At 43.3% G+C, this 12,794-nt stretch overlaps 1 protein-coding gene across 4 annotated transcripts in view; it reads right to left on the bottom strand.

The window, feature by feature from the left end:
* LOC146811030 (E3 ubiquitin-protein ligase RNF14-like) overlaps positions 1 to 12,794 on the bottom strand; it is a 172,030-nt gene that overhangs the window by 23,412 nt on the left and 135,824 nt on the right. For all 4 annotated transcript variants that reach the window (XM_085618075.1, XM_085618076.1, XM_085618074.1 and 1 more), the window contains 2 exons: positions 9,486 to 9,634; positions 4,453 to 4,583 (listed from right to left, as the gene is read on the bottom strand). In XM_085618075.1, coding sequence (XP_085474201.1) covers positions 4,453 to 4,583; positions 9,486 to 9,634 — 280 coding nt within the window. The remainder of the gene's footprint in view (positions 1 to 4,452; positions 4,584 to 9,485; positions 9,635 to 12,794) is intronic.

Raw genomic sequence — 12,794 nt, 5'->3', positions numbered from 1 at the left:
GTACTTTCTTCTCTACAGAGCATAAATACTTTTCCAGGATAGGTAAAATTTTGTGACGCAATCACATAACTGACTCCCTACTGTCTTCCTTTTTTTGTGTGTTGCAAATTTCTTTTATTGAATAAAGTAAAGGTATACAACATGAACACCTTATGATATCTAAGCGTAAAAGTTCAGAACACTGCTAAACTGAGCGGTGCGATAAAGTTTACTGAGAAGGGGAGGGAGAAGGGTATGGATACATAGAGATAGGCAAAATGCAAGAGAATCTGATATCCAGTAATAACCCGGGAATTACCCATCCCCACAGTATTGGCCTGTCCCTCAGAAGTAATTTGTAGTGAGGTGCCAGGGGCCCTCGAGTGGTGGAATACAAGGGGAGGGGTACTGAAGGGCGGTCTCTGAGAAGAGGAGTGGTGGGTGAAGGGTTGCGTATCCAGGGGCTGGGAGTTGCAGACAGCAGGGCTGGAGGGGAGCAGGGATCACAGCAAGGGAGAAGGGAGGCCTTCAATGTTGGTTCAAGTGGTTCCCACGTCTGTTGCGAGGAGGATGGGTGGGGTCTTGGTGGAAGGGACGGAACAGGGGGGATCGGTTACCCTTGAAGAGGGAGGGTGTCCCGCTGCCCTGTGAGCCTATGTGTCCGGATGAAGGGAGGGAAAGGGCTGGGTGAGGGGGGAGGACGAGAGTGGCGAAGATATGGGGGGATGGGAAGCGGGAGAAAGGGGCGTGGGAGAGGTTAGGGAGGGAGACAGGAAGAACGCAGGGAGATAAGGGGAGGGGAAGGTAGAGAGGGGGTGGGGCCATGGGAGGATAAGCGGGGTGGGGCAGGGCAGGGTTGGGGGGGCCTCATCGTTGTACGGGTGATGAAAGGAAAGGGGTGGGAGAGGTGGTGGCCATCAGGAAATGCAGTGAGGGTCGGTTGTGAAATTCAAGGGGATGGAGGGCCCAGGCAGGGTACCTGTCAGTGGCCTCATCACGGAGGACTGACGCCCACGTCTGCATAAATAGCTCAGACTGATCCTGTAAGTTGTAAATGGCACATTCGTGCAAGGCAGTTTGTATCATTGCCACCAACCAATTTTCCTGATAGGGGGGTACGGGCAACCTCCACTGGCGAAGAATACATATCTCGGCTGTAGCCAGGGCCGTGTGGAAGAGGCAGTTCTGCAGGTGGGAGAGATCCGGGGAGTCCCCCACCTCGTAGAGGAGGATGACTGAGGGGGAGAGAGGGAGGTGTAGTGGCATGGAGGCACCCAGGCCTGTTCCAATATGCGACTAGAAGGGTTGAATCGAAGGGCACTCGCAGATGATGTGTGCTATGTCACCTTGGGCGTTTGTGCACCGCCAGCAGTTCGCGTGGGGAAGGAGTCCTGCTTTGTTCAGTTTTGTCAGTGACCAATGCCAGTCGTGGAGCACTTTGAGAAGGCAGAACTTCAGACGGGCCTCTCTTGTGCCCTTATCCAGGGGTTCCAGCATGCCCGCCCAGTCTTCGTTCTCGTACGAGGCCTGTAAGTGGGTTTGCCATTTGGCGCAGAGAGTGTGTAAAAGAGGCTGTGAGAAAAGGTGGCTTGAGAGCATGCCATATAGTCCCGATATCACTCCCTAATAGCATCTCCACATGTTCAGATAGGTCACCAGATGTAAAGACTGTAAGGACCAGGGGCGAGGAACCAAGCAGCGTCTCAGACAGTGCTGCAGTTGCATGTAGCGCCAGGTTTGCTGCGGGTGGAGGCTGAATTCCTCTCTCAGCTGGGCGGATGGTTTTGGGTCACCTGCAAGCAGGATTTTGTCAAAGGTGGGAATGCCAGCTTCTCTCCAATTGGTCCAGCATAGGATCCAGCCGTCAATGCATGTACTATCATTGCCCCACAAAGGTGCCTTGTCACGTAGTCGTGGGTCTACCCCCGAGTAGGTAGTGGGCACGCATCGAGGCCTTGTACGTGGCATGGAGTACAGGATGTGAGAGGCGCGATTGACAGGCACAGTCCCCATAAAGAATGGCAAGTCCCTTGCCTCCAGGGAGTAGCGATCGTTCAATATGATCCCAATGTGGTGGGTCTGGGATACCAGGGAGCAAGTATGCCAGTTGGGAGAGCTGGAGGGCCAGGGCATAGCGCTCTACAGACAGGAGGCCCAAGCCTCCGAAGGAATGGCGTGCCATGAGTTTGGATGTGGCCTGTCGGGGTATCGAGGTCCCCCACACCAACGACCGGATCTGGGAGTTGATGAGGCACAGTATGGACAAAGGAACCTGTATGGGGGGCATCCCATGCATGTATGTTCACTATTGTCTTCCAAAACTTTAATAATAAATTATCAGATGATGTTCCAGTAGAAGTGACATTTGGCAGCGTTTATTTTGCCCAAGACCATTTCTCCACCTGCAATGCAGTGCCCAATTAAACAGCGCTGCATTCGGAGGTTGCCAAATGTCCTTGGGCAGGGTGGGGAGTGAGGGTAGCGGGGTGGATTTGGGGGCAGCCCCCGTGGAAGAAAAAAAAAGCAATCACCGCGGGGCAAACACACCGTCAAGTGTGTAGGTGTTTGTCCTGCGGTGAAATATCCACAAATCAAAAGAGAGAAAGGAAATTTGTCTGGAATCTTAACCATTCGGTCCTGAAAGATAAGGAATGTAAGTTGAAGGTCACAGCGGAGTTATTGAGCTTTCTTTGTAGGAATATACGTGGCATAGACATCATGGAGCCCCAGCCAGGGAAATACAGTGTCGGTTACCTGCCTGGCCACCCTGACCTACTTAGGTCGGTTACTATGACCAGACAGCCCGGTGGCAGACGGGCCACCAGGTCATGGGCTTCCACTGGCAGAGCCAGCTGAAGCTCTGCCAACAGAAGTCCAGCTGATGCCCCTCCTGTAAATAGAGTGGGGCAACCACCAGTTGGGTGGGGCAGAAACACTGTCTATTTACAGGGGTACTCTTGCTCTACGCACTCTAAATGACCTTACAGGGAGCTTGCTACAACAGCCTTTGAATTCCAATGGGGCTGTGATTGGCTCTGATGGCAGGAAAGATGGAGGTCCATACCATGGGTGTGCTCCTTGCAAAGGCATGTTTCAAGAGTTATTTTTGTCTTGGAGGCTGGTGCTTCAAGAATGATCCTGCAGGGGTAGGTTTGTGGGACAAGTACTGCCAGGATTACAATTAAGGAGATATAGTCAACATGTATGTTGGTTTACATTTTAAAAATGCTCTAGGCCATTGGTTATTAAGCTGTGGTCCGGAGACCCTGAGGGTCCCATAGGCCTGTTCTGGGGGTCTGCAACTGTTTTACAAAATTAAATCATATTACAATTAATAAACCAAAAGTAATAAAGTATTTATACATAAACAAAACTGAAAATGTGAAAACGTCTATTATATTTCATTGTGAATTCAACAAAATATTTCAATATTTGAGGATTCTTTGGTGTATGCTTGTTTTTGTATTATGTTTGTGTTTTGAGGTTCACATCATAGAAATTGCTTAAGCTGGGGGTCCCCAGCTTCCATCCAATTGTGACTCAGTGGGGCTCCCCGGATTCCAGTGTTGATAGAGTGGGGGTCCACAGAAGTCAGAGAGTTAAGTACCGCTGCTCTAGGCTTCAATGGGGAGCTATTTTGAAGGTGATTCAAACTGGTGAAGTGTGCTAAGACTATTGTGTTCCTGAAACTTGACTTGCAGCTGCATGCAGGGCAGTTTTCAAGGGGATCAAGGGACGTTTGGGAATATCTGTCAGTAGGAAGTTTCCTACCCCAATCCTGGATGATACTCGGGCCTGTGCAACAGATTTTAAATCTTCCTCTGGAATGAAAGGTGTAATTCCTCTTAGGAGTCTGATCTTAAACTGTAGGCCCCGGCTAAGCAAATAATGTGAGCATGAAGGGTCAGGTTTTTGTTCAGCATAAAAATTCACGGGACTTGACACAGTTAACAATGGTGGAACATGTTGATGGAGTTGAGCCATAATTGTACTGGAATGGGTCAATGAGGCCTGACGTTGGCCATTCCATTTCGCATAAGCTAAGTTGGCAAATTTGCAATATCAACCTTTTGATACCCATAAATGCAATGTAAGTTACTCACAAGAAATGTAGGTTATGCAAGCCGCATCTCGTGCATTTTGAGCATACGCAAGTAAAACGATTTTATGGGTGCAAGTTTATTTGTGACTGGAAAAGAGTTTTCTTTCTCAGATCCATTATTTTAGTTAAGGTGTTAGTCGGGCTTGACAGACCACCCACCATCTGCTCCCACAATTAAAAGCATAAAAGGGATCCAGTCTCCAACCACCCACTGACACCAATACACCTGCACACACACGTGCAAGCACATTCAGACACATGTGCGTGCGTGCGTGCATGCACACACACAAAAACTCAGACTGTATGCCTAACAAAATATTGTTTGTTTATGCTTAGAATGTAAATTCATAAAGTACACAAAGCATACTTACTTGCAGGAGCATTTCTTTCTAGGTGAGGTCTCCCCTATAAATATGGTGTGTGGATTAAGAGGAAGAGAACAGGTCCAGCAGAAATTGAGTAAGCAATTGGCACAAATCATCCTTTGACAGCCTCCATTCTTCTAAAATGTAACAAATCAATATGCACCATTACCACAGTGTCACATGGAGAGCCACAGTATGTGCCTAAATGGAAAGATGAGGGAATGCCAGCTGAAATTACGATGCAGCGTACATAAATTATAACCCCAATAGTCTCAAGTGATTTGAAACGTTTTCAAACATAAATGGCCAAAGAATGAAATGCTTGAACATGATGTTGTTGATAAGCTGTTTATGAGGTTATAAATTCCTAGACATCTGTCAGAATAGTTTTCTCTAACTGGACTATGAATATGCCCATAGGAAGGAATAATGGGAACACGAGATTGGCATCTTGGTAGATACAGAGGGGTTGAAGGAACACAGGAAAGAGAGAGAGCAAGCCAACATTTAAAAAAGAAAAGAACACTGCCAGAGTGTTTAACACATTCACAGATGACTTTAATTCAGGGGATATAGCAGGAATGAGTGACAGAAACACTAGACTTCCTTCAAGGGCCAGGCGAGTTTTAGGTAAACACGTTAATGCCTCATGTAAAACAAATGTACGAGAACAGTTAATGGTAAGCAAATTTCAAGAAAAAGTAACTTTGTAATGACAAATAGCGGTCAAGTGAATATTCAGCATTTACAAATATAGGCTGAACTGCGAATGAAGGACTCAGAGGCATAGACACTCTGCACCACATGTGGACAGTCTAACAGCAGATTCGGAAGACATTCTTTGGAACCTCCTTTTCCTCTTCCAATCAGAACTCATCTGCTGCAATGTGGCCAAAAGACAGGATTGTTTTGGAGCACAAAACAACTGGGACATTCCTGAGGGGAATTCTTACTGGAGATTCAACAAATGGGGAAGAACAGGCTGTCTACACTACAAATTACCAATTAGCCGTAGAAACAAGTCTCTGTGTTGGTTGAGGCCTATGCGTTCATTGACCATGATGAACAAGTATGACTGAAGACTCTGTCTTTCAGCCTACCAAGTATAGCAGGTCTCTATTTTTTTATATGTGGTCTCTAAAAAAAGGGATCTTTGGATGTATGCTTGGTCCATTGAACCTGAGACCTGGGCAGATGTCTTCATAATGACATTTGCAAAATTCCCCAAGCTAGTGGTCAGGACAAACATACATTCCATGGGTTATCAGACTAGGAAGATACATGTTAACTTGACACTTTGGCGCCTATTACGATGGCGATCGGAAAGCCTCCAACCATCGGTCTGCGGCTTTCCGACCACCATCGTTGGTTCAATTCCGACCGGCTGATAAAGATGCAGCCGGTCGGAATTGAAACTGGCCGCTCATTCCAGCTGGGTTCTGTTGGGCTCAAGGAGTCAGTCGGGCAGTTGGAACCGGCCCGTAATCCTAAAGGGCGAGCCTTTCCACCTTTGCTTCACAAGGAGAAGGATGGTGCACCAGAATGAAGTCAGTGAGCTTCCAATGTATTCCAAAAACATATCCTTTATTGTTTTTTCGTTTTAAAAATTTGTAAATCAGCCAACGCGTTTCGTTCCGATTGGAACTTCGTCAGGGCATAAATCGTAAGTTAGATGTGAAAGTACCACAGGCTTTCAAGCGGATACAAATAGACGTTGACCCCGGTCCTCCGTATTCACCGCGAGGTTAGATCACAAAACACAAATCGCTCTAAATATTTCAAGGTCCAAAGGCCGAAGTAGCGGCCAACAATCCTCCGGAATCACCAGGAGGCTAAATCCCAACATCACACGGGATAATTCAAAGACCAAGGGCCTTTTCAAAAGTCCGGATGCGGGACCGCCACAGAGACCGTCGACATTGACCAGGACTGTTGGCCGCTACTTTGGCCCTTGGACTTTGAATTATCCCGTGTGATGTGTGCTGTTGGGATTTAGCCTCCTGGTGATTACGGAGGAATGTTGGCCGCTACTTTGGCCTTTGGACCTTGAAATATTTAGAGCGATTTGTGTTTTGTGATCTAACCTCCCGGTGAATACGGAGGACCGGGGTCAACGTCTATTTGTATCCGCTTGAAAGCCTGTGGTACTTTCACATCTAACTTACGATTTACGCCCTGACGAAGTTCCAATCGGAACGAAACGCGTTGACTGATGTCCAGATTTTTAAAACGAAAAAAACAATAAAGGATATATTTTTGGAATACATTGGAAGCTCACTGACTTCATTCTGGTGCACCATCCTTCTTGTGAACTGATTTATCTGGCTCTCAGTGGAGTGAAAGTGCGGCAAACTCCGGATGTGGTTGCACAGACAATTTACTAACTTATTTACTTTGAAACTGAGGTGCTGAACCGTGGTCAGCCGCATTTAGTTTTTTCCTTTCCACCTTTGGGATTACGATGCACGGTTTCCAGCATGGTTTCCATGCCGGCCTGTCCGACATGGAAACCGTGTGTTTGGGGGGCCCCAGCAGGGCCCGCTTGAGAGTGCGGCCTCCGGTTGGGGGCCGAGGAGGCACCTCTGGTGTCCCCCTGTTGATCCCTGCACCCTGTGGCAGGCACCTCGAGGTGTCTGCCACGGGGTGCAGGGATGAACCACACCTCCCATTTCCCTATAGGAGCATGTATTATGGCCGGTATACAGCCATAATGCATGCTCTCATAGGGTAATGTAGGAATCTGACTGAACAGTGTTTAGTGGCATCCTAATTGGTCGGTCAAGACCGCCGACCAGGGTTCGGCCGGTCCCAGGACTGAGTGGGTGTCGGGTGGAAGCAATTCCGCCGACATTGAAATAGGTCCCTTTGTGTGCCTCAGGTTCAGCGGCAAAGGGCTCTATTGTAGATTGAGACACATATCACAACAACCTGCCTTTGCATGGACGAGGAGTACAGTGAGGACAAGGGACCTGCTGAATTAAAAATAGTGTTAAGGGGTAAGCTATTTGGTGCTATGCAGCAGGCAGTAATTTATTTGTAAATAACACAAAGAATATTCCACTCTTATTATGCACGCTAGAAAAGAAACTAAAATCTCATGAATGAAAGCTGAAAAGGATGCCCAGGTATCTTGATAGTCATAGCTAAGATCCACAATCTAAGGCCCATATGTGGGGGGCATTATTGGTGTTTCTAGCAGAATGGGGTTGTAGCATGTAATCAACTTGATGGCGTCTTAGGGAACTGCCCAGACCTCTTTAGGGTGGATTTCATATAACCACTACTCAGGTGTGCTACTGTGGTGACAGTGGGTATTTCTGTCAGCCCAAGACAAACACTATGTGCTCAGATTTAACAAGAGCTAGCAATGCCCTTAACTGTCTCCACCCCCTTTCTACCAAACATACACAATCCAGCTTTTGTTGATTGTTTAGAAATCTATTAACTGGTATTTATATAGCGCTCTCCATACCCCCTGTAAATCCTAAATCACTTTTCCAATAGTTGGGTAAGTAGCTACTTAATATGTCTCTTTTATATAATTCTTCATGTCTTGACGAGGTCAGGGAGACCTCCGATTTTCCTGCGGGTTCTGGGAGCACTTCAGGTGTATTGTTGAAAAGTGGGAAAATGTTGGGTACAATGCAGTTATGGAGGGAGGGTAGAGTTGGTGGAACGCAGATGTTGCAGAGAGTGAGAGGATAAACACAGCCATCCATGTGGGTATCTATCATCTTTGTGTATAGATAGTTATAAAAGAGGCAGCTGATAATGTCATCTGTATTGTCCACAAGTTAGTGCCCTTGTCATACATTATAACAGGAATTTGGCCAATGTTGGGGAAACATGCACATTTTTACTGCTTTATGAATCATAGGTGATTGCGGACTGCCCTCATTTTCACGGGCAAGTATTTCACAGGTTGCAGGTTTATACAGAGAAGGACCTATTACACTTATAGGGTCTGAAGAGAAGGCTGATTAGCAATGATGCCAGCAGACAAGAATGACGACTTCACAAGGGTTCCTGGTTCCTGATGTAGGTCGGATTTCATTGCAGACAATGCAGCACATGCTTCTCTTAGACAGTGCAGGTAAGATGGGCATGAATTTGTCACTGTTTTCTGATGTATGATAAACACTTTTTGCATTGTAACAAGAGATGCTTCAGTGCATGTAGAGAACTAGTTGCAATTCAGGTGATAACGTAAAAAAACAAAAACTGTTCACCTTTGCAAACCAAAGGGCATTACTTTGGCCATGCCAAGATGCGTCTTACATAGTCATAGTGCAATAGTAAGTGCACTGAAGGAGAAGCATGTGATCATGGCCATAGATATGCTCTTCCAAAACAGTATGATAAGGAAAGGGGAACAAATGTGACCTGCTCATGTATTTTCACAAGTAAGCCAAGCATGCTTGCATAAAAACTCTTTGCAAATCACAAGACCCTTTCTTCCATGAGGGAACTTGTTTTATTCATGGAAATTCACGAGTAAGTCACAGCAACCAAACCTAAGTGTGAAATAAGAAACTACTACTCAGAGAAAATGCTTTGTAAATAAGATTCAGAGAATTTGCGGAAGAACTGTCTAGTTTGTCAATCCTAAACTTGAATGCAGAAATGTAGAAGTTTGGACAACTTTTTAACCTATCCCATAAGTGCTTTGAAGTGGATGCCAGCGGTGTAAATGCGTTTCAACAGCTAATCATGTGTTCATAACAACAAGCTTTGTGAGGTTCCACAAACAAAATTTTAATTCCTCCAATTTCCTTCCCTGCATTTCATTTTCACTCAACATTCCAAATGCAACCAGCATATTTTGAGCTCCGGTGTAAATCTTAATTTGAGTATATGGGCAATAACAAATGATACAGTGAGCTTGACGAAGCACACTTTTGGGTTATGATCTTAGATAGACAAGGCTTGACATACATGTGTGCCTTCTTGTGAACAAAAACATTCATTATCTTACTCATTCATTAATTCAGTAATTTCTTCATGGAAAGATTACATGAAAATATAGGTTATGAACTCACCTCAATGTTGACTTCACACTGAGGGCACTTTTTGCAATTCTCTTCGATACATTGGTTACTAATCGCTTCTTCCCATTTCTTGAATTTACGTTGTTTGCGACTTAAAGGTGTGTGTGGTAGAAAAACAGTCCCTGATTCATCATCTTCTTCTGTAAATAAATGTATGAATGATTGAACCTACATTAAGGAATCCTTATATTAACAAACCATGTCATGAAAGCTGATACATTTAGAATCCCAATCATGAAGACACTGCATAATTAGGTGTGATTCATCATTATTTTCCTTTGAGTATTTGTAACTTAATACAGACGTAGGAATGTTTTACTCAGCAGTTTCCAGGAGTAAGACACAGGTACGGATAAAAAACTTTGTGATTAAGGGTTGGTTTTATTTTCTTGCACTGCCATTAATAAAATGTTTATGGTGGGTATTGTGACGAAAATTCTGAGGGATTTCTGAATATTTTATTACACCATAGGTTTGTGCTAAGCCTGCACATTGAAACCCTGATTCAGGCCCTTAAATGATTATCTGTCAACCAGTTTAAAGAGAGTGAAACTGCTTCACTGTTCTAGAGCCATTAATTGGTCAATTAAATCAGCATACCCTCTGTACAGAGAGGGCAGTTGAACATGGGGACAATGAGGGACCGATTCACAAAGTAAATTTACACATTTGTATAAGTTTATGATTGTTTGCTGTTCACAAAAGGATTTAGGAGTAGTACTAAATAGAGTTTATTCTATTAATCAATTGATTACAATAAAAATGTAAAATATAGCACATATCATTAAAAAGGTATCGAATAGTATAGACAATTCTGCAATTAAAACTTAAAAGTCTAACTTACAACAATCAAGTTCAGTACAAACACTTCAAAGTATAAGATTCTGTATGTTCACGATTTATGCAATGATCTACATACATTATTCGACCAAATACCACTGCATTACCATCATCTTTAGTTCAGTCTACTTTCTTATAATAATAAAGTGCTAATGTGCCAAATGTGGAAGGTAAATGCATCTAGCTTCCAGCAAACTGATTTCGTTCATACACTCCTTGTATTAAAAGCTGTTTGTATTCCAACTTCTACAGTAATTTACATATATTGTTCAACCATATGCCTTTGCATTAATAATCTTTTTTAGCTCAGTCTATTCACTAATATACTAAAGTGCTAATGTGCCCGATGTGCAAATATGCATACAATTCATTGCATTTGTGCAGCTGGTCCTTTGTCTCTAAATGAAGGTCCAATGCCATGTTGAATAAAATCTGTGTTGCTTCCCATTGTATAGAGACAATTACGCAGATAACCCTTTATAGGCCCGATCTAAAAATGTCATCACCATTATCATTGCACTGCCTTCTAAAGCAGTATCTAACAGCATCCGTCGTTGAGCTTATTTTAGCATTTTTAAACAGGGAGCGTAAATATATCTTCCGTATAGACAACAGTTTAGGGCAGATACATATAATGTGTATAAAAGATTTGAATGTAGTTCCAAAGAGATGACAGGTTGGCCTGCCTTTAAGAGCTGGGTTCCATTTCCTTTCAAACTCCCAGATCAGAATGTAAAGCGGTCTGAATCTTAGACATTTTCTTTCACATGGCCAGGTTGATTTAGACCTAAATATTCTTGGCTCTGTGCAGTATAAGTGTCAATTACTTAGTCTGTATGATTGTATTTTACAGCTTGTAACTGATCTGAGGTCCACGGCTTGGTAGTAAACGTTTTGCGAATAAGATTTTTTGGGAAGGAACAGTTCATTTGCCCCAGTGCCTGTAGGTCAGGCAAGTCACGGAATCCCGGTACCTCAATATAGTATGCATTTCTGTATCTCTCTATATATAGGTCTTCCCAGCTCTTTAAATATTAGATGTTTCAGTGAAGATGGACCGACCTTGGCACATTGAACAATATAATTCACAGTACTCTTGTAGTGCAATGATACCAGGGATTTTAACCAAGCTCCAATCTCATTATACAGTGAGGAGTTGCCAGCCGTAAATGCAATGAAATGTGTATGTATTTCAGGAAAAAAAATTCAAAACTGAAGATGACCTTGTTGCTCATTACTGGGGATGCATATAATAAATATGGAACTAGTTTCATATGTAATGCTTTGAGTGCTGGGCTAATCACTTTTCCTCCAAACACTTTCATGAATCATAAACCCGATTTGATAATCACTGTTGATTTCTATTTTCTATTGCAGAAGGTGGTTTGACCAGGATAATGAAAATATAGAAAATCAATCCAAGGTATTCATTCTGGTTCACTACTTTAATCGAAGTTTCTCCTAATGCCCACCCTTTAGTTTTTGTTCTCTGTCCAAATGCACTATTTATGTTTTCGACATATTGGTTATTAGTCCATTCTCTGTATTATAAATGTGTAATTGATTTAGTTGATGCTGGAGCCCTTTCGGTGTCTGCAACAAAATCACTAGGTTCGCCGCATAGTTCAGATAGGTTATTTTTGTACCTCCTAACTTTGGAGGAATACCCTGGTCAAACATTAATGACATATCCATATTAGCAATGTAGAGGGAGACTAATAACGGAGCAAGGACACAACATTGCCTATGGTCATTTTCAGTGCAAAACTTTGGTGATAGCGTATTGTAATTGTTAGCTTTACCTGTAGCCCTGTTTTGGAATGCAGTTTGATAATAAAATTCAAAAGGTTCAGGTCGATTTCCCATGCTATAAGCTTGTTCCACAGCCTTTGCCGATGAACCTTATCGAATGCTGTGGAGTAATACACAAAACAGGCATATAATGTTGTTTTCTGCATACATGCTTTTTTTACAAGTAGAGCCAATGTTGTGATGTTATCAATTGTTGAACATCTGAAACAAAATCCTGCTTATGTTAACAGAGTTAATAACTTTTCCTCTGCCCAGAACCTTAGTTTATTTTGGAGATGTTTAACAAACAGTTTCCCTTCGAAATCTAGTAATGTTATTAATCTATAGCTGGTCGGGTCAGATTTTGCCTATATATCTGATGCGCAATCGCTCCTTTCCAGGAAGATGGAATTTTACCTAGCTGTTTACATGTGAAAACAGCCGTTCTAACAATGAGCTCCAAAAGGTTATATTTAACTTGACCAGATCTATAGGGATACCATTTGGTCCAGCTGCTTTGGATGAGCGTAAACCTTTTATTAGTTCAGATATTTCTTTCTTTGTTACATCAACTTTTGGCGGTGTATAGTAACAGATGATAGCTGATTTATACAGAGCCTTAATATACATTTCCCACTTATAACTTGGGATAAATAGATCATCTGGCTG

The sequence above is a fragment of the Triturus cristatus genome, chromosome 7 (genome assembly GCF_964204655.1).
Source record: "Triturus cristatus chromosome 7, aTriCri1.1, whole genome shotgun sequence".
In the NCBI taxonomy this organism is placed as follows: Eukaryota; Metazoa; Chordata; class Amphibia; order Caudata; family Salamandridae; genus Triturus; species Triturus cristatus.
The sequence above is the reverse complement of the archived record's forward strand: the minus strand, read 5'-3'. Positions and strand labels throughout refer to the sequence as shown.